The following is a 21105-nucleotide window of genomic DNA, read 5'->3' on the forward strand; positions in this document are numbered from 1 at the left end:
ACGTACATGAACTGCTCTCTAGGACACCCATGTTACTGTGTCCTGGGGTGCAAACATGAGGAATCGTGTGTGTGCGCTGGGGGAGGAGAGACCCCAGAACAATATCCTCCCCATCCCCTCTCAATAGGAGGAAGCCACCGACTTCCTCCCTTTCCTGTCTCCTGCCTCCTGCCTGCTGGCAGGACTGAGGGCCACGGGGAGAGGAGGGGAAGGGAAATGGTCCAACAGTCCCCAGGTCTGTCCTGACCACAACCCCCCCCAAGTGACCCCATTCCAGGACCTTCCAGGCCACACCCATCCGCAGACCAGGGGGGCCTAGGGGCCCAGAAGCAGGATAAGTCCTCCCCACCCCTCTCCCCTGCCACCCCTCCCACCCAAGCTAACTCATTTCCTCTTCCTCCCAAACACCAGCACACACTGACTGCACAGGCTGAGCAAGCAGACCCAGAGAGACCGACCCCGGGCCCCGCTTGTGCTGGCTGGCCTCCGGAGTATGGTCTGGCTGGAGCCCCCTTTGCTGCTCCCCATCTTCTTCCTGGCTTCTCATGTTGGTGAGTCTCCTCTGAACCTCCCTGCCCAGGGCCTCGACTACCCCCACCCCCGAAAACCCTATCATCATCACTATCTCTTTCCTCCACACCCTGATTCGCTAGAAAGTGGGATCAGGGCCTGGAAAATCCCAGGCAGAAGCTAGGGAGTCGGGGAGGGAAGCAACCACGGACTGTGTTGGATTTGAACATCAGTGGGGAGCAGCAGAGCCCCTGGGCCCCCTGAAGTTTTCAGAGGTGCTCATATGGTCAATGTGTGGGACTCAACTCCGTTATTCATTTGACAAACATTTATCAAGCACCAACAATACTCCAAGAGTTGTAAGAGGCAGAGAGCTTCTAGAGCTGTACAACAGATTGAATGATTCTGACTTCCTATAGCTGTAACTGGGTTTCAGTGAGGTAATTTACACAAAGCACTTGCTAACAGCTTCTGAATATGTAGTAGCCAATTCCTTCAGCATGCTGCCCAAAGAGGATTAGAACACAAAAGCCACCTTGAGAGGTTCGCGGTCTAGTGGGGGCCCCAGGACACCGAGTGAGCATAGAACAGACACAGAGAAGCACTGAAGAGTCAGCCTACTCTACTTCAGGGTAGGAGATGAAAAGGGATCAGGACAGACTTCATTCAGAGGAGTGGTCTTCATTCCAGGGCAATCAGAACAATAGACACAAGTCTCAGAGGCGTGGAAGTACAGGGGAGCGAGGGATTCTGGAGGGAACGCACAGCAGAAGGGGCAGTGGGAACAGCAAGGGAGCTCTACAGCAAGCCCTGCATCCTGAAGGGCAATAGGGAGCCATGGAAGGTTGTAGGCCAGAGAGTCACAAGGTCTCGGATGGGTCAGTTTGGAGGACAAACTGAAGGAAGAGTGTGGCTATCAGGATGGTCCATGGAAGGATAAGGGTTAACAAGGGCAGACTTGAGGATGGGATGAAGTCTAGAGGTTCTGAGGAAACAGAATTTTGTCACTGATTGGGGCAGTCAGGATAGTGCTTCAAGGTGTGGACTTCAGAGTCAGACAACCAGGCTCTGCCAGTTACTAATTGTATGCCCTTGGGTAAGTTATTTCTCTGAACCTTAATTTGCCAGCTATAAAACTGGGGTAATAATACCCACCTCCCAGGAGAGCTGGGATGATAAAATGAGAGAACGTAAGTAAAGCACGTGGCATACAGCTGATCTCCGACAGACGTACATTATGACAGCAGCAGTGTGAGATGTCTTGGAAGTTTCTATCTCAGGTGGGTTTAGCAGTCTTCTGAGGCAGGAAGTCCAGAGAGGAGCAAGTCTGGGGAGAGCTGAGAGGCCTCCCCAGGGTTACTGACTGAAAGTGATGGTGAAAGCCCAGAGAGGGGATGAGCTTGCTAGAGGAAGCCTGGAGAATAATTTTTATGACCCTCCTCTGTGGATGGAAAGACACCAACTTCTGCAGAGTGTGAGGATCCAAAGGAAAACAGGTGCTCAGCACAGGACAGACAGTCAGCTTCATTTACTTGTGGCAGGCTTTCAAAGAATATCCATGGATAAGCAAAGTAGCATCTAACCAACTAAGCACTTGGCAGTGAACAGGCAGGGACAGAGTAGGAGAGGCCTGGGAAGGCATGGGGTCCCAGGGCTGAGGAGGGTCTGCTGAGCCTAGACTCCAGCTCTACGAGGTCCCTCCTGGCTCTGGCTTCACACCTTATGCCCCAGCTACTTTGAACTTGGACAGCCCACTGTCCACACCATGATATTTTTCATTCCACACGTTTACTCAGGCTCTGGGACTTCCCAGGCTCTTTATCTTCCCAGTGATAAAGAACCCACCTGCCAATGCTGGAGACATAAGATATGTGGATTAGATCCCTGGGTCAGGAAGATCCCCTGGAGAAGGAAACAGCAACCCACTCCAGTGTTCTTGCTGGAGAATCCCCAAGGACAGAGGAGCCTGGCAGGCTATAATCCATGGGGTGGCAAAGAGTTTGACACGACTGAAGCAACTTAGCATGCACCAAGGCATGTCCTCTGCCTAGAATGTCCTTCCCACCAATGACCTCTCCCTGTCCTCATTCTCAATCCCCACCGTGTATCCTGCTCAGCTTTAAGACCCTCAAGCTGTATCTTCCAGGAGGCACCTCTTCAGCCCCTATCTCCCCCATGCTGGGTTAGGTGTCCCTTCTCTGTGCTCTCTACACAGTTTCCTGCATTTGATAGGTACGTCCCCACCCTGAAGGAAGCTCTGTAGAAGGAAAAGACCAAAGCCCACCTGGTGTCCGTGCATATTTCAGCCCCAAGTGGGCCCTAGGGCCTGCCCTCCCTGCCTCTGGCCTTTTGCTGGGACCAGAGGTCTCTTCCCTTCTGCCCCATAACCACCTGGCTGCAGACTCCAGCCTCTCCCGCCTTCAGTCCTAGCACAGCAAACCGGTCCAGATTCCGGAGCCACCTGGGGACCAGAGCAACGGGAGGGGTCCCTCCAAGACACTTCTGATCTTTAGCGCTCTCCTAGCCGGCAATCTGGCGTTGGACGGGGGGTGGGGGGGTGGGGGTGGGGGTGGAGGGAGGCAGGGAGGGCGGCTCCCCTTTGCGGAGCAGCTGTAGAGACAGGTCAGGAAAGGGGACTGCCGGAAATAGAGTGAGGAAACGGCGATGGGGCGCATAGATCATTCTTTCTTTCCGAAGGCTGGGCTGTAAAGGGAAGCCATCTGGCTGGAGAACGGAGGGGATGGGGAGGCTAGGGAAGGGGCTTTGTTTTTGTTTTTGTTCGGTTAGGATGAAGAGACTCGAGGGAAAGGGGCCGGCGCACGGGGAAGGGGATAGAGACGGGAAGGGAGGCGGATGGACGTGCCTGATGAAGTGCAGTGCCTGCGGGGGAGGGGAGGAGAGGGGCGAGGCTGCGAGGAGAGGGGCGAGAGGTGGAGGGCCGGGCAGGGCGAGGGCCGGGACCCTGCCAGATCGGAGCCCGGTGTCCCGGCCCAGGGGCGGCGGTGGACCTGACGCTGCTGGCCGACCTGCGTCTGACCGAGCCCCAGCGCTTCTTCCTGACCTGCGTGTCCGGGGAGGCGGGGGCGGGCAGGGGCTCGGACGCCTGGGGGCCCCCGCTGCTGCTGGAGAAGGACGACCGCATCGTGCGCGCGCCCAGGCCCTGGCAGCCCCCGCACCTCGCCCGCAACGGCTCGCGCCAAGTGACGGTGCGCGGCTTCTCGCAGCCCTCCGACTTGGTGGGCGTCTTCTCCTGCGTGGGCGGCGCGGGGACGCGGCGCACGCGCGTCCTCTACGTGCACAACAGCCCCGGGGGTGAGTCCGGCCGCCGGGGGGTGGGGTGGGGGAGGGGCTGCCCTTGACCCCTGACCCCACCCTCCATCCGCTTCGCAGCCCACCTGCTCCCGGACAAGGTCACACACACAGTGAACAAGGGCGACACGGCTGTACTTTCCGCGCGGGTGCGCAAAGAGAAACAGACAGATGTGATCTGGAAGAGCAACGGTAAGGGGGGAGGCGTCTGAACTGGGTGGGCAGGTAAACCCATAGTTCTGACACCCTGGCACCTCCATGGCCCTCGAAGCTCCTCGTGCTGGCCCCTGACACAGCCGTGGCTCCATACACCTGTTACCCGCTCTGGCCAGCATGGGGGTGCATCCTTTCTCCTGCACCAGATCCATGGGAAGCACCTGCATCCAACACATCTCTGGCTGTGAGATGTCCCCCTACTGTGCCCGGAGGACCAGCGGCCTCATGGTCAGCTGCCTCCTTCCCTGTCACCCCCCAGTTAGCTGTGTTAACCCCTCCCAGTTGGGCTCTTCCAGAAGTTAGAAAGTACTTTCACATAGCAGGTCTGGCAGGGAGCAGAAGCCCCTCTGCTGAAGAAGAGAAGGGGTAACAAAGTCCCAGCACAGGCAAGGGACATTTGGCCTCTTCCAGAGATCTGTCCAGATGGGAGCAGGGGCCTGGGCAGGCCTGGGGATCTCAGCCTGGGCCTGCCCCCACCTGGCCCTGTCAGGTCCTCTGGCCCGCAGAGGATGAAGTCATTTTTCTGTATGGCCCCAAAGATTCCTGCCTCAGCTCTCACACCGCAGCCCTTTGGCTGCCTCTTATGTCCCCGGACTCTTGAGCCAAAGGTTTTGTCTCCTGAGCTCCAGGGCCCCTGAACTGATAAGAGACGTGGAGACAGGTAGACCTGTGTTCTCTAGAATCTCTCTTCCATCCTGAGCAAAGAGGGAAGGGTGCAGGGACGAGAGCCCTAATATTAGGGTCCACAGATCCTGGAGGGAGAGGCTCCTGGGAATTAACTACACAAAGAAGAGGGGAGAAGCATTCCAGGAGGAGGACTGATAAGAGCAAAGGCAGGAAGCGGTGAGATACCACATTGTGTCTGGAAGAGATAAAAGCAATTCAGGAATGCTAGAAGTCAAGATATGGAGAGGTATGTGGCTAAAGGGCTGCACGGTAGCCAAACTGGTGGAATGATGTGTTGAGGAGTCTGACACTGTCCCTTGGGCAGTGAAGAACTATTGAAGAGCTTAAGCAGGGGAGCTACGGTGGGATCTGTTGGAGAAGAATCTCACTGGTCACCCTGAGTGGAGGATGGACAGGAAGCAGGGAGACTGGAGGCAGAGAGACAGCTTGGAAGGCTGTGGGAGGCTGGGAGCAGGGTAGTGGCAGTGAGCGTGGAGAGAAGTGGGCAGCTTTAGGAGACAAGGAGGAGGTGGACTGAATAGGACTTGGTGATTTACTGAGTGGTTGGTGGAGCGTGAAAAAGAGGCTGTCTCCCACATTTCTGGCTCAGGTCCAGACACTCGCTGGTGCCTTCCCCAGGTCTGCTCACTCTGCCTGACCCACAATAATATGACTCGGGATAAGGTGGGCAGAGGGAGGGGACCCCAGCTCTTGTGTGATGCTGAGGCCCCTATCCTGTTTATGCCCCCAGGATCCTACTTCTACACCCTGGACTGGCACGAGGCCCAGGACGGGCAGTTCTTGCTGCAGCTCCCAAACGTGCAGCCATCATCGAGCGGCATCTACAGTGCCACGTACCTGGAAGCCAGCCCACTGGGCAGTGCCTTCTTTCGACTCATCGTGCGGGGTCAGGAGCAGAGGGCAGAGGTGGTGGGTGATATGGGAGGTTGGGAGCCCTGTGCACACTTTCTGTGGATCCCCTTGAGCCCCCAGGGGTGCCCCAGTCCTCAGAGGCAGTGGTCTAGTGGGTGAGGGTCAGCTGCTGAGAGTACATTCCTGCAGGCTGTGAGGCGGGGCGCTGGGGACAAGACTGTACCAAGGAATGCCCAGGCTGCCTGCATGGAGGTGTTTGCCATGACCAGGATGGCGAGTGTGTGTGCCCCCCTGGATTCACTGGGACCCGCTGTGAGCAGGGTAAGGAGGATGGGGCACCAGGACCTGGGCAGGAGAGGATGCCTGGCTGGAAGAAGGCTCTCAAACCACGAGGACAGACTTGGAGGGTGAGCACGTTCCAGAAGGTCTTGAATGCTGAGGCCCAACAGAGGCTTCTATACCCACATGCCCTCTTTCTAGCCTGCAGAGAAGGCCGTTTTGGGCAGAGCTGCCAGGAGCAGTGCCCAGGCACATCAGGCTGCCGGGGCCTCACCTTCTGCCTCCCAGACCCCTATGGCTGTTCTTGTGGATCTGGCTGGAGAGGAAGCCAGTGCCAGGAAGGTACGGACTAACCCACCCTCCGTAGTCTCTGACCAGACAGCCTGGCCCCAACTCTTCCTTCTGGTCCTGCCTCACACACCGAGCCCTCCACCATCCCCTGCTCACTTGACCAGTGCCCTCTCCGCCCAGCCTGGCATTCCCCAGGCCCCGGCTGGGCCCTTGTTGCCCCTTGACCTGTGCCCCTCTAACTACACCCGCTCTGTGCCCAGCCTGCACCCCAGGTCGTTTTGGAGCTGACTGCCGCCTCCAGTGCCAGTGTCAGAATGGTGGTACTTGTGACCGCTTCAGCGGCTGCGTCTGCCCCTCCGGGTGGCATGGGGTGCACTGTGAGAAGTCAGGTATGAGCACAGGGCGTGGCTCTGAGGAGCAGGCCAGCTTCCCAGATGCATCACCCTGGCTCAAAGCCCCGCCTCCCACTGGGGATGGGCAGCAACCCAGGATGGGTGGGAGCCCCGAGGGGGCCCTGACCAACCCAAGAGAGTCAGGGAGGGCCTCTGGAAAGAGCCGTGATCTCAGATGGGGTATGAAGGACAGGAGAAAGATGGCTAGGGAGAGGGCAGGGCAGAGGCCAGGGGACTGAGGACTCAAGCTTTACTACCAGGACAGTGGCGTGAGGAGAGGCTCTGGAAGTGGTCAGAGGAGGTCAACTCTCAGGGAGTTTGAATGACAGGCTGTAGGGTTTGCACTGAATATGATGGCCCCGCAGGGAAGGGTTGAAGAGGTCTATCGGGGTACTGTCAGGCATGGGTTTGAGAGAGGACCCCAGCAGCTGGGGAGGGAGCGGGAGCAGGAGAGTCCAGAGGCTCTGTCAAGGGGCCCAGAAATGATAGAGGCCTAAACCAGCATTCTGGCGGTGAGGCTGGCGAGGGGTCTGGTCTCGGTGTGGGAGGGTCTGAGGAGGCGGTGGGCACAAGATGCAGATTCGGGGGCTGGTAGAGGTGGGCATGAGGGCCTGGAGGTGTCGCCCGGACTTTGCTGGCTTGCAGGCCTGCATGACTGGGATGCTGGTGGTGCCTCTTCTAAGAGGAAAGACTCGGAGTGGGGGGAGGGCGGCGGGGGGCAGTGCCAGAGGTGGGTGCGGGGCTCGGGGGGGCTCTGTGGCAGTGGTGTGTCTGCCCTTACAGGGCCTCCGGGATGAGTGTCCCCTCTCTCCCCAGACCGGATCCCCCAGATCTTGGACATGGTCTCAGAACTGGAGTTCAACTTAGACACAACACCCCGGATCCACTGTGCCGCGGCGGGGAACCCCTTCCCAGTCCGGGGCAGCATGGAGCTCCGCAAGCCGGATGGCACGGTGCTTCTGGTGAGCCCCATGACCCAGGGCCTCTGGGGGCCCAGGGCCTCTGCCCACCCCTAGGCTCCTCCACCCCTCCGGGCTTTCTGCAGGCTCTGCCCACGGGCCTGACCACAGCTCAGACTGGGTCAGGCTGCTTGTGGAGGGACCTCCTCCCAGCCTCTGTCCCCTCGTCAGCCTGGACAAACACACAGGCCTCTGCCACATGGCACACCTTCTCTGAGGCCTGTCCCTTCCCTACCACTTTCAGTCCACCGAGGCCTGTCCCTTCCCTACCACTTTCAGTCCACCAAGGCCATTGTGGAGCCAGATAGAACCACAGCCGAGTTTGAGGTGCCCCGCTTGGCTCTTGGGGACAGTGGACTCTGGGAATGCCGCGTGTCCACGTCTGGTGGCCAGGATAGTCGTCGCTTCAGGATCAATGTCAAAGGTCAGTGATGTCCCGGGTCCATGGAGGATAGATGGTAGACAGAGTGGGCGCCAGCCGAGGCTGCTCAGATAGGAGCAGGAAGGGCAAGAGCCTGTAAGGTCACAGCCCAGCACCAGGCAGAGAAGAGGGCTTGTCGTCAGCCTGAGGCCTGGACCAGGCACTCTCCAGGCTGGAGCATAGCTCAGTCCCACCTGGAAAGGGAACCCATGCTCCAGAAATGGGACACTCTCCAGCCTTGCCCCGGGCAATGCTTCCTATCTCCCCCACCCCACAGATACACGGTGCCTTTCACTCCACTTCTGGGATGCTGTGTTCCCTCCAACCCCAAGTCACACCACCAGGTACCCAGTGCTACAACAGGGGAGTGCCTGGGGCTGTGGACCTGTTTCATTTCCCAGAAGTGCTTCCTGGTGAATAAGGAGGCAGCTGCCAGTGCCCAGGATTGCTGAGAGCCGAGCACCCCCACCCCAGTCTAGGTGTCCCCCACCTTCTCCAGCACCATGGGCATCAGACGCTCACAGCCGCTCCCATCCTGGTCCTCTCTCCCTGTGCTTCTGACCCCGCTGCCACCTCCCCTGACCTGCGCCCAGACCTCTTGCCCCTCCCCCTCTTTCTCACTGTCCGGCTCTGCTTCCCATCCTCTCTCTGCTTCTCTGTCGCCCCCTCTACCTCCCCAGGGTCCCACCTCCGCCTTCCTCTTCTCACTCTCCCCAGGCCACTTGGCTTTGAATCTTCACTGCAAATTCTAGCTCCGTCATCTAAGCGAGTTACCTTACCCCTCAAAGCTTGTTTTTCACTCTGTAAAATGAGGATATCAGCACTCCCTTGATAGGATTGCTGCGAGGATTAAATTACACGATGCGTTTAAGCATTTGGCACAGTGCCTGACACAGGGTATGTGCTCAATGTATGCTGACATTTATTGCTGTTAGTAGTTATAATGTCACCTATTCCTAAGATTTCAACCGTTCCCAGGCAACTCCCAGGTAACAATCTGCAGCCTGGACCCCTCTCCTGGGCTCCAGACCTCTGTGTAGTGGGGGTCTGGTTCTGAAGTCAGTGGGGAAGTCACCTGGTGCACGACTCAGGGCCCCTACTCCAGGTCACCTAACCCCCTGCGTGAGCTGCAGGCCCAGGGGCTCCATAGGATCCAAACTGGACCTTCCTCTCCCTCCAGGCCAGCACTTCTTCCTTACATGTGTGTCCCTGCCTGACAGCATTGTTCCTTCCCACCCCCTTCTACCACACCCCTGCATCCTCCTTGACCCTCCTCCCTTCCCCCATCCTTCCATTTATCCATGCATGCATTCATCCATGCATACATCCATTTTTCTTAGAAAATCCATCTGGAAAATGTTTGGACGAGGCAAGGGAACCAGTTGAGACATTAATGCAATAATCTGGACAGAAGAGCTAAGGCAGGAAAGACAGTGACCATGGGGTGAGGAAGCTAAGCAGGAGCACAAAAGCTGTTTGGGATAAGATGGGCTGATCTTAGATGGCCTGGTCAGACAGACTTTGTTTAAACCCTGGCTGCATGTCCTTAAGCAGGTCGTTCCACATCTCTGAGCCTCAGTTTCTTCATTCTTAAGATAGGGATGATGAGCCCTGCCTGAAGGCAGTTGTCAGAGTTAGAGACCACGCACGTGAAGCATCTGGGTAGAGCAGGTGCTTCATCACCTGCTACATTTTTTTTTTAATTAAGAGAGTGATGAATGATGGGGAAGGGGCAGAGAGCAGGGTGACACTGCCTTGGGCTTTAGCCTTCTTTGTCCTCCCCAACACTGCATGGGAGAGTGCCTTCCCCCAAACCCCTGTCTGGCCATGTCACTCCCTCACTTAACATCTCTGGGACACCCTCATGTCCTTGTTTTCAAGTCCCTATGCCCCGAGTTGTTCTCCCTAGGCCCTGGCCACTCTGATCATCTGTTGCACCTGGTCTCTCCCCAGCCCAGGGGGGTCCCCAGGTCCAAACTGAGACCCAGAGTTATCTCTGATGCCCAGAGCACAGAGTCTGCTTCTGTGTCCGAGGGCTGGGTGGGCTGTGTGGGCCACACCTTACCCTGAGTGTCTCCTGGCAGTGCCGCCAGTGCCCCTGACCGCCCCGAGGCTTCTGGCCAAGCAGAGCCGCCAGCTCGTGGTCTCCCCGCTGGTCTCCTTCTCTGGGGACGGGCCCATCGCCTCCGTTCGCCTGCACTACAGGCCCCAGGACAGCACCATGGCCTGGTCCACCATCGTGGGTGAGGGGGCAAGAGCTCGGGGCAGGATGGGGTGTCGGACAGTAATGCGGGGGATGGAGGGATGGAAGGGAGGGGGAGGTGTGCGGAGGAGAGAGGGGTTGACAGGGGAGCGGAGGCTTCTGGAAGAGGTTGGGACTGAATGCTGCGTGCTGTGCACCCTGCCCCCAGTGGACCCCAGTGAGAACGTGACGTTAATGAACCTGAGGCCAAAGACGGGATACAGTGTCCGTGTGCAGCTGAGCCGGCCGGGGGAAGGGGGGGAGGGGGCCTGGGGGCCTCCCACCCTCATGACCACAGACTGTCCTGGTGAGAGGCCCAGAGTCACCCCTTTCTGTTCCCCAGGGGTCACTGTCCCGTGCGCTCCGGGGTTGTCTCGGCTTGTCGGCCCTGGGGGTCCCTGCCTTTCCCACTGGAGGTTGTCCCTGGGGGTTCACCATCCCGTCCAGCCCCCAGGACCTACCAGACAGTTCTGACCTCTACCTCTGGCCCCAGAACCCTTGTTGAAGCCGTGGCTGGAGGGCTGGCATGTGGAGGGCCCCGACCGGTTGCGAGTGAGCTGGTCCTTACCCCCGGTGCCGGGGCCACTGGTGGGCGATGGTTTCCTGCTGCGCCTGTGGGACGGGGCCCGGGGACAGGAGCGGCGGGAGAACGTCTCGTCCCCCCAGGCCCGCACCGCCCTCCTGACCGGACTCACGCCTGGCACCCACTACCAGCTGGACGTGCGGCTCTACCACTGCACCCTCCTGGGCCCGGCCTCGCCCGCTGCGCGCGTGCTCCTGCCCCCCAGCGGTACGCTCGGGAGCCGGTGGTGGGCTCCTGACGAGGGAGGGCAGGGCGTGCAGGGAACACACGGGGCCCAAAAGGACATGGGAGGTTACAGGAGCCTGGATGGACAGGCAGAGACCACAGGAGGTGGAAACAGGGGCGCAGGGAGGATCTGGATGTCAGGCAGACAGGAGCAGAGGGAGGCCAGGACACAGGGGAGAATCCAGGATGCCAGGGGCATCTGGGCCTCCAGGAGTACCTAGGACAGAGGAGAGCCCAGGGAGGTCATGGGAGGGGGTGGGCCGTGAGGAGGACATGGGCCTTGGGGGATGTGGGGACGCTGCGAGTAAGACTTGGGATGTAAGGGGAAGCAGAAGCTCGTTGGTGAAGGAGGCCACAGCGAGAGGAATATACAGCCCAGGAAGAAACAGGGAAGTCGGCAGCGGATCTCCCATTCTGGGGTCTGTAGAGCTGGAGACACAGCTAGAGAGGATCTGTCTGACCCCACAGCCACACAGCCTGGTCCCATCTGAGCCCCACCTTCCCACCCCAATCTCCCCAGGGCCCCCAGCCCCCCGACACCTCCATGCCCAGGCCCTTTCAGACTCTGAGATCCAGCTGATGTGGCAGCGCCCCGAGGCTCCAGCCGGGCCTATATCCAAGTACATCGTGGAGGTGCAGGTGGCGGGGGGCTCCGGAGACCCGCTGTGGATGGACGTGGACAGGCCCGAGGAGACGAGCACCATTGTCCGCGGCCTTAACGCCAGCACGCGCTACCTCTTCCGCGTGCGGGCCAGTGTCCAGGGCCCCGGCGACTGGAGCAACGTGGTCGAACAGTCCACCTTGGGCGACGGTGAGATGAGGGGATGCCCGGGCCACAGGGCCGGTCTCGGTGCTCTGCCCAGCACGTGATCCCAGTGCTGTGACACCTGGCAGTGGGAACCCTGACTCTTCCCTTCTTTCATTTTTTCCATTTTTCTTTGATGTGGCTCTTCTTTTTTTTTTAAATTAATTTGTTTATTTTTGGCTGCACTGGGTCATCCTCGCTGTGCGCAGGCTTCCTCTAGTTGTGGTGAGGGGGACTACTCTCTAGGGGCCATGTTCAGGCTTCTGATTGCAGTGGCTTCTCTCTTGTTGCGGAGCACAGGCTTTAGTAGTTGTGGTTTGAGGGCTCTAATGTGCAGTCTCAGTAGTTGTAGCATACAGGCTTAGTTGCCCCGAGGTGTGTGGAATCTTCCAGAACCAGGGATCGAACCTCTGTCCCCTGCATTGGCAGGCAGATTCTTAACCACTGGATCACCAGGGGAGTCCGACCCTTCCCTTCTTATGACCCATTGTCCGAGTGCTGGGAAAATCATGACTTTCAGGTCCTCGGCCTGACATCCCTGCTCCCTCCCTGGTACTGGGATCTCTGACCTCCACCTCTGTGTGACCCCATGGTGGCCTCCAGGTTCCCTGACCCAGGCATCTCTGTGATCTGCACCTCTTCTTGTGTCCAGGGCTGCAGATTGAGGGCCCAGTCCAAGAGATCCATGCAGCTGAAGAGGGCCTGGATCAACAGCTGGTCCTGGCTGTGGTGGGCTCTGTGTCTGCCACCTGCCTCACCATCCTGGCTGCCCTCCTCACCTTGGCGTGCATCCGCAAAAGCTGCCTGCATCGCAGACGCACCTTCACCTACCAGTCAGGATCGGTCAGTCAGCTCTACCTGCCGCCGGGCACACATGGCAGACCCTGTGTTTATATGTGTCTACCTGTATACACACAAGTATTTGTACACTGTGAGTGTGTTTGTTTGCATGCATGGATGTTTAGGTATAAGACTATACTCAACAGTGTACAGGGTACAATCTGTAATTTTCTCCATCTCTATAGAATTGTACTCAGCTCATGAGCCCAGGTATATTAGTGATGAAATATTTAATATTCCCAGTTCAGAATCATTCTGTTATGTCCATGTTGCACCAGGGTCAATTCGGGGTTCTCCCCCTTCCCATGAGGGGTGATGGATGCTTGGGAAGCCTGATGAGAACGTGGAGAATGCCTCGTCTCCATGAGGACCTCTCTCTGGCCAGGCCCTCCTGCACGCATCCGTGGCTCATGTCCTCAGCTCTTCTGTGACCTCCTTTGGACCAGAAGGGCACTTGCACTTTGAGTTCCTCATCCCAATCTCCATCTTTGCAAATCCCAGGGCCTCCTTGGACTTCAGAACTCCAAGGGCCTTCCTTGTCCCCTGCAGAGGGCAGCATATTCTGCAGCCCTCAGGCCCATTGCTGCAGCTCCTCCTACAATTGTTTCTACCGCTCTCGAGTTGAACTGGGCCTGCAGCCTCACCTGTCACTTCTGCGAGAAGCACAGGCCTCCCTACTATTCTTGTCTTAACTGAAACCTGAGCAGCAGGGCCCCACTGAGGGGGAAAAGACAGGGGGACGATGCTAACTTACCTTCAGGGACCCCAGCATCACCTCATCTGTCACCCCCCTCCATCTGTCTCTCCTCTGGCATCTTCCCCACTATTGTCATTTATGATCCGAACTCTGCTCTGGGTCCTCCGTGCCTGGACTCGGTATTTACAGAGAAGTTTTGGCATTTCAAAAAAAAAACCCTCTTCTCTCTCAAGGGCTGATCCTTGTGATAGAAAGCCTAGTGTCCAAGGCTGTTGTCTCTGCCATGCCTCTAAAACACTCCCTTCAGAGAGTCAATCAGCTTCTTTGTTCCAGGCTGCTCCCTCTGAGCTCACTATGTGCAAAAAGCGGCCTGGCTGTGGTGGGGGAGGGTCAGGGGTATGAGTGTGAAGGGAAGGAGCAGGAAAGCAGCCTTTAGTGGATGTAGCATCCTAACATATATCAAGACATACCCCTGCCCCCGGCGCCTACGTGCGGGTATCTGTGTGCGTGAACACGTGTGCTGGGTATGAGTGTGCCCGTCTGTGAATGCCCCCATCTGTATGCACCTGTATCCCTGACTTGTGCTCCTCCACTTGTTCTCCTGTACAAGCACATGTCCACATGTACCTCTCATGGATGCCCTGCCTACTGGCCTCCACTGGAACATGTGTGTGTGTATACAGGTGTGCTCTTTCAGTTGTCTATGTTTCGTGTGAATCCATGTGACCTGTGTCCTCAGACCTCTCCCATCAAGTTGGGCTGCAGCTCATGTAGGGACTCACGCCCCAACAGGTCTATTTTAACCATTCTTTCTGTACTCATATTGGTGGTACCCATGGACCTGTTCAGCTGTTTCCTTTCCCTGCTCTCAGCCCTACCCAGGTGGCCCAGGTCCTACTTGGCTGGGGCTTCTCTGTTATGTTCTTTCTGTCTTCAGGTCCTGGGTGGTTTGAGAGCTATGGGAGCTGCCAAGTGGGTGGACAGGGGTCATCTCTGCTTCTCTGAAGAGATAGAGAAGAAGACCAGTCCACTGGCTGCCCACTGCTCTAGGCTCAGCATGGAGGAGGTACTCACTAAACATACCCCAATCCACTGCCCAAGGCCAGAATCCACTCCAGAGCATCCCTGGTGACAACACAGCCTGCTTGTGGGATTGGCACAATAAGGGGACGCTCACTGCTCCCGTCACAGCTCATTCCAGTTCCTCTTGGTTTCAGTGTTAGGAGTGTCAGCCTTCCATTGACTCATGCCGTGGCTTCCAGCAATTTTACCTACCCCTTGTTCGTTCAGAGCCCACACGCTAGATCTCCAGCCTGCGGTCTCTGCGTTTCTCTCTGGACATCTGTCTACCCAATGGCCCACCTGTGGCGCCATCTCATATGATTCTATCTCAGTATGTGTCCTCTGTCTGTCCATGCCTGGCTGGCCACCAGGGTGCCCTCTGTCTGAGTCTCTTGTTTGTCTGGTCACTATTTTGTCTGCCTGTCTCTGCATCTTGCTGCCCCTGTCTCTTGTGTGGACTGTCTGCCTACTTGTCCCATCCTGTGAAGGGCGAGGAGACCATCCTGCAGTTCAGCTCAGGCACCTTGACACTGACCCGGCGGCCAAAACCCCAGCCCGAGCCCCTAAATTACCCAGTGCTGGAGTGGGAGGACATCACCTTTGAGGATCTCATTGGAGAGGGTAACTTCGGCCAGGTCATCCGGGCCATGATCAAGAAGGACGGACTCAAGATGAACGCCGCCATCAAGATGCTGAAAGGTCCGCTGAGAGCAACCACTGCCCCAGCCCTGACCCTCTCCTTTCTCCCTCAACCCTCGGCCCCACCTAGCTCCCACCAGCAGCTGACCCCAGCCCTCCGCAGCCCACACCCTTTCTCCAGGGTTATTTCCGGCAAAAGTGATATTGGACTCTTTACACAGAGTATGCCTCTGAAAATGACCATCGTGACTTTGCGGGAGAACTGGAAGTTCTGTGCAAATTGGGGCATCATCCCAACATCATCAACCTCTTGGGGGCCTGTGAGAACCGAGGTGAGCCCCCAGCTCATCACCTAGCCCTTCTTCCAAACCCACAGCATCAGCCAATGCCTCTAGTGGCTTGTAGGAGGCTTCAGGACACCAAACAGCACTATTGGCTCTCCTTCACGCACCAGGTTTTATCTAGTACCATAAGGTGCCTGCTGCCATCCCAGGTTGTTTGAGTATAAATCACCACCCCGTATTCCTCACCTTCCAGGTTACCTGTATATCGCCATTGAATATGCCCCCTATGGGAATCTGCTGGATTTTCTGCGCAAGAGCCGGGTCCTGGAAACTGACCCAGCTTTTGCCCGGGAACACGGAACAGCCTCCACCCTCAGCTCCCGGCAGCTGCTGCGTTTTGCCAGCGATGCTGCCAATGGCATGCAGTACCTGAGTGAGAAGCAGGTGTGTGTGTGTATGTGTGTGTGTGTGTGTGTGTGTGTGTGTGTGTGTGTCTTTGGGGAAGGTGGGCTAGAGGGATGAGAGGAGAACATCAAGCCAACTTCAGGAGATCAAATCAGCAGGCTCTAATTGGATATGGGATTGAGGACTAGAGAGGATGTGACCCCAAGTTGCTGGCCTGGGTAAGTGGGTGAGAATACCCCCAGAGCAGGTCTATGTTTGGGGGTGTGGCTTAGCATTTTGCAGCTATCAGTCTAGAACCAAGGAGGGAGGCCTGGACCAGGGACAACAGTCTGGAAGCTGTCACTTCAGAGATAGGGGTGCTGGTGGCCAGGGAGTGGGTGGGACTCACCAGGAGAAGGGTGGAACAGACGGGAAGCCTGAGCCCAAATCCAAGGACACCCCGCTTGAATGAAAGGAGGGAGGGGACAGTTGGAGGAGGGGATGTGAGACTGAAGGGAGGTATTTTGAAGTTGTTAATGTATTGAGTATCTTTGAAAGTAGAAGGCAGGCGGCCAAGGCAGAAGGAGGGGTGATAGAGCAAGGTCTCTGAGGAAGGTGGAGGGCCCAATGGGGAGGATCTGGAACTCAAGGGAGAGATCGCTTTGGGCAAGAGAAGGGCCTTTCCACTCTCATCAGTGGAGCAGAGGTTGTGGAGAGGTCAGGGACAGATGGGGTCAGGGAGCATTCAAAGAGGAGAAGATGCAGTGTGGTCACTGAGGAAAAGTCAACCATTGTCCCAGGAGAAGGATACAGCCTGAACTTGGCCATGGCCCAGATCACAGCCCCCACTGTGGTTTTTCCCAGGCACGAGTCTCTGATCCAGGTTGAGGCCTGGGGTGGGTGGGCAGAAGAGTAAAGGGCTACTAAAGGCACAGAGGGGCCCAGGAAGCCAGCCATGAGGCAGACCCCTCCTTGGCCCTGGAGTCCCAGGCTCCATCATCCTCCATCGTCCCTGATTTTCTAACCGTGCCTGCAGTTCATCCACAGGGACTTGGCTGCCCGAAACGTGCTGGTCGGAGAGAACCTGGCCTCCAAGATTGCAGACTTTGGCCTTTCTCGGGGGGAGGAGGTTTATGTAAAGAAGACTATGGTAAGTCTCCTTCAGTCCTCCCCTTCGGGGCCCATGCCTCGCCCTGCCTCCCAGAACCTGCTGAACAGCCCTTTCTCCTTACCCAACCCCTCAAACCCACTCCCTCCCAGGGGCGTCTCCCGGTGCGCTGGATGGCCATCGAGTCTCTGAACTACAGCGTCTACACCACCAAAAGTGACGTGTGAGTGTGGGAGTGCAGACAGGCAGGAGGGTTTGGTCCCCTAAGGATGCATGTAGGTGTGACCTGGATGCACCTCAGAGATGTCTCCGGTCGTCCAAGGCATGACTTGGCTGTCCCTAGGGTGTATTCCAGGTATGACACAGATGTGACACGGATGTGTCGTAAGCATGCCTTGGCCGTGCCAAACATCTTAATGGGAAGGCAGGGTTGGGCGGGGGGGAATGTAGCTGGAAGGAAGCTTCATCTTGGAAGGTGTTTCAGGGGTAGCATTGGAGTAGGGGTGGTCTAGGGCTGTGTTTGACTAAGAGACTGGAGGATGCCTTGGAGAGGTATGGGGCTGCTGGCCGATAACGCCTGGGTAAATGGAGAGACCACTCAAAGAATGCTCTGACCTTCCTCTCTGAGGGGCAGGTCATCCCCACCAGAGAACCTAACCAGAGCATGACCCCCAAGATGCCACTTCTGTGCTCCCCCCTCCAGACAGCCATCCTGGCACACCCCTGCCCCGCTCTTCAACCTGGCCTGCTCGGCACTCCAGCCCTGGTCCTGGCCCTTCTCTTCCCCAAGCTCTTTGGCCTGGCCTGCCCAGCTCACTGTCTGCCACACCAACACCCCTCTGACCACTACTCCCCTACTTCCTACTTCTGCCCCAGGACCCCTGAGGTGCCTCCCCCAACTAGAACTCCCACCCTGGCCTAGCCACCTCTCATCTGCCCATCTGCTGGTATAATATAAGAGGCAGCTAAGAGCAAGGGCTTTGGAGCCAGACTGCCAGAGTTTGCATCCCAGCTCTGCCACTTGCTAACTGTGTGACCTTGGTGAGATAGCTAACCTCTCAGTGCCTCAGTGTCTCTGTCTGTAAAATGGGGATAATAATAGTGCCTATATCATAGGGTTGGTGTGAGGGGCAGATGAATTAACATATACGTTAAGTGATGAGTGCCTGACCCACAGCAAGTGCACAGTAAAAACGTTAGCTGTGATTATGTTGAGCATGGGAGGCTGTGAAGGAATTTCAGTAGCAGAGACCACACCTGGCCAAGGCCCAACCCTTGCGAAGTAGACATAGGTAGGGGCTGGGAGGGGCTGCACACCTGGGGTAGGTAGACATTAAGCTGCTGGGCCCCAGGGCCTAGATGGTAACTCAGTGCATCCTCTTCATTTCAGTTGGTCTTTTGGGGTCCTCCTCTGGGAGATCGTGAGCCTTGGTGAGTCCCTGAGCCCTATTCCCCAGAGAGCTCCCACCTTTCCCTGACCCCCACCCCCTCCTCCTGGGCCCTGGGCTAAAAGAGCATCTCCCTCCCACAGGGGGAACCCCATACTGTGGCATGACGTGTGCCGAGCTATATGAGAAGCTGCCGCAGGGCTACCGCATGGAGCAGCCTCGCAACTGTGATGATGAAGTGTGAGTCCCTCATCATGGAGCCCTGCGCCCCTTGTCAGTCACCCCAGCGGGTCCTGACCCTCATCTCATCAATCCCCACCCACAGGTACGAGCTGATGCGGCAGTGCTGGCGGGACCGTCCATATGAGCGACCCCCCTTTGCCCAGATCGCGCTACAGCTGGGCCGAATGCTGGAAGCCAGGAAGGTGAGGAGAGCACCAAGGTGTGGGGAGAGCTGGGCTCACTGAGCTCACAGGAGTGCCCTCGCAGCGCCCACAGAAGCCAGAAGGCAGCAGTCTCCATGGCCCTGTCCCCACCAACAGCTGCACCACAGCTAAACCAGGCCCTGGGGTGTAGCGCCCTTTCTCACTCTCACTGAGTTGGACACTGCTGCTGCTGCTAAGTCGCTTCAGTCCAACTCTGTGCAACCTCATAGACGACAGCCCACCAGGCTCCCCCATCCCTGGGATTCTCCAGGCAAGAACACTGGAGTGGGTTGCCATTTCCTTCTCCAATGCATGAAAGTGAAAAGTGAAAGTGAAGGCCCGACTCTTCGCGACCCCAGGGACTGCAGCCCACCAGGCTCCTCCGCCCATGGGATTTTCCAGGCAAGAGCACTGGCGTTGGACGCTAGGCCTTTCTAAAGCCTTCCAAGGCCACTGATTAGCCTCAGCAGCAAGTCCTTGTCCCAGATCCCATGGCCAGGACTCCCTGCTTTCCTCTGCTGGGGTCATCAGTCCTTTCGTACCATGGACACCTCTTCTCACCTGGCACAGAGCCAGAGCAGAATGCTCGAGCGGTCAGCTCACCAAACGGATGGACGGATAAGTAACAGTGACTGAGGGATGCTGTACAGAATTGAGGGCGAGGATGCACTAACCATCCAGATAAGCCGGCTGAGGGGCCCCTTCGTTCCCTGGTGGCCCAGCGGTCAGGACTCCACGATCCCACTACAAGAGGCACAGGTGTGATCCCTCACCTGGGAACTAAGCTCCTGTAAGCCACATGGCAAAAAAACACTGATTAAATAACTGAATCTAATATAATAACATTATAAGTAAATGATAATAATAATAAGTCAGTGAATCATCAAATAAATCCACGTGAAGAAGTACATGAAAATGAGTAATGGGAAAAGAGTTCTTAAATATGAATCAATGATTAAATAGTTATAGGAATTATTGAACTATCTTAAGAATGAAGGAATAATCAAATAACCATGAAAGCGAAAGTTGCTCAGTCGTGTCCAGCTCTTTGCAGTCCCATGGACTATACAGTCCATGGAATTCTCCAGGCTAGAATACTGGAGTGAGTAGCCATTTCCTTCGCCAGGGGATCTTCCCAACCCAGGGATCAAACCAGTTCTCCCACATTGCAAGTGGGTTCTTTACCTGCTGAGCCACCAGGGAAGGCCAAGAATACTGGAGTGGGTGGCCTATCCCTTCCCCAGGGGATCTTCCTGACCCAGGAATTGAACTGCGATCTCCTGAATTGCAGGCAGATTCTTTACCAACTGAGCTAAGTAGTTATAGGAATTAATAAACTATCTTAAGAATGAAGGAATAGTCAAGCAACCATAAAAATGGGTCAATCAGCAGAAATAGCCTTATGAATACAAGAATAAGTAAATGAGTGGATGAATGTATTAGCCATCAGTTCATTAGATAAGGGCATGAGAAAACACCTATCTAACATTGTGTCAAAGGTCTCTCATGTTAGCTTCCCAGCTACGGTCTGATATTCTTGCTGCTCTGGGCTGGTTAGGACCACCGTTGGCCATGGGGTCATCTTGAGTCACCAGTACGGATCAGTGTCTCTTCCAGTATCCCAACCATATGGAAGTCAAGGACCTCTGGGGCAGGCATACCCCAGTCCCTGGTCCCCCACTAAAGCTTGCTTTGCTCCCCAGGCCTATGTGAACATGTCGCTGTTTGAGAACTTCACATACGCGGGCATTGACGCTACAGCTGAGGAGGCCTGAGCGACTGTCCGACCTGATCCTGGCTCTGCTGGCCGGAGCACACTCAGCTCTCCAACCTGTGACTGCTGATCCTTGTCACCTGAGCTGCCTCAAGGAATTGGTTTTTAACTTAAGGAAGAAAAATGGGGATCCAGGGATGGGGTGGGCTCAGGGGGGTGGGGCCTCATCCCTTGCACTTGCTCCCAGTGCCTCCTGCATCACTGATGGCTACCCTCACATCCTTCCTTCTGGCTCAACTGCTCCACGTTTGCACTCTTCTGCTCCCTCCACTCAAACCCCTGCTTCAACCCCTCCATTCAAGCCAGCACTCACACCACTAATGTGCCGTTTTCAGCTGCGCCCTACTCCCAGCCTCATAATCAGGAAAAATAAATGATCTGAGAAGCTCCATCCAATGTCTACCTTTTACTGCTGGTCAACCCCAGGGAAAAGTTAAACCAAAGGGGGGGAAACTGGACTTTCCAAGGAAAGAAATGCTCTCCCTTGTTACACTGTCATTATTTCAAGCCCTCCATGATGGGAGAGTCCTGAGAGACCCATTTTACACATACACTGCCCTCACATCGGGCTTCCCTGATAGCTCAGTTGGTAAAGAATCTGCCTGCAATGCAGGAGACCCCGGTTCGATTCCTGGATTGGGAAAATCCTCTGGAGAAGGGAAAGGCTACCAAACTCACTCCAGTGTTCTGGCCTGGAAAATTCATGGACTGTGTAGTCCATGGGGTCACAAAG

At 56.5% G+C, this 21105-nt stretch overlaps 1 protein-coding gene across 1 annotated transcript; it reads left to right on the forward strand.

Annotated features, from left to right (window-relative positions):
- The first annotated feature begins 393 nt into the window (after positions 1-393).
- Positions 394-20757, forward strand: TIE1 (tyrosine kinase with immunoglobulin like and EGF like domains 1). The gene is made up of 23 exons (XM_055402410.2): positions 394-551; positions 3505-3822; positions 3901-4011; positions 5453-5608; positions 5764-5895; positions 6055-6195; positions 6405-6533; positions 7353-7498; positions 7775-7919; positions 10001-10159; positions 10328-10465; positions 10652-10948; positions 11487-11777; positions 12424-12614; positions 14859-15069; positions 15231-15341; positions 15547-15737; positions 16714-16827; positions 16938-17008; positions 18176-18216; positions 18317-18413; positions 18499-18598; positions 20302-20757. The coding sequence occupies exons 1-23, from the start codon at positions 494-496 to the stop codon at positions 20371-20373; spliced, it is 3420 nt and encodes a 1139-aa protein (XP_055258385.2). The 5' UTR covers positions 394-493; the 3' UTR covers positions 20374-20757.
- Positions 20758-21105: the final 348 nt, after the last annotated feature.

This window comes from Moschus berezovskii, chromosome 4, assembly GCF_049115385.1.
Source record: "Moschus berezovskii isolate FMDL1 chromosome 4, NW_MosBer_1.0, whole genome shotgun sequence".
Classification (NCBI taxonomy): Eukaryota; Metazoa; Chordata; class Mammalia; order Artiodactyla; family Moschidae; genus Moschus; species Moschus berezovskii.

Excerpts from the sequence above, each read along its gene's own strand:
- TIE1 (XM_055402410.2), top strand. The coding sequence starts at position 494 with ATGGTCTGGCTGGAGCCCCCTTTGCTGCTCCCCATCTTCTTCCTGGCT. Across the intron at positions 6,534-7,352 it reads GGTGCACTGTGAGAAGTCAG|ACCGGATCCCCCAGATCTTG; the intron begins GTATGAGCACAG and ends CTCTCTCCCCAG. Across the intron at positions 12,615-14,858 it reads TCACCTACCAGTCAGGATCG|GGCGAGGAGACCATCCTGCA; the intron begins GTCAGTCAGCTC and ends CATCCTGTGAAG.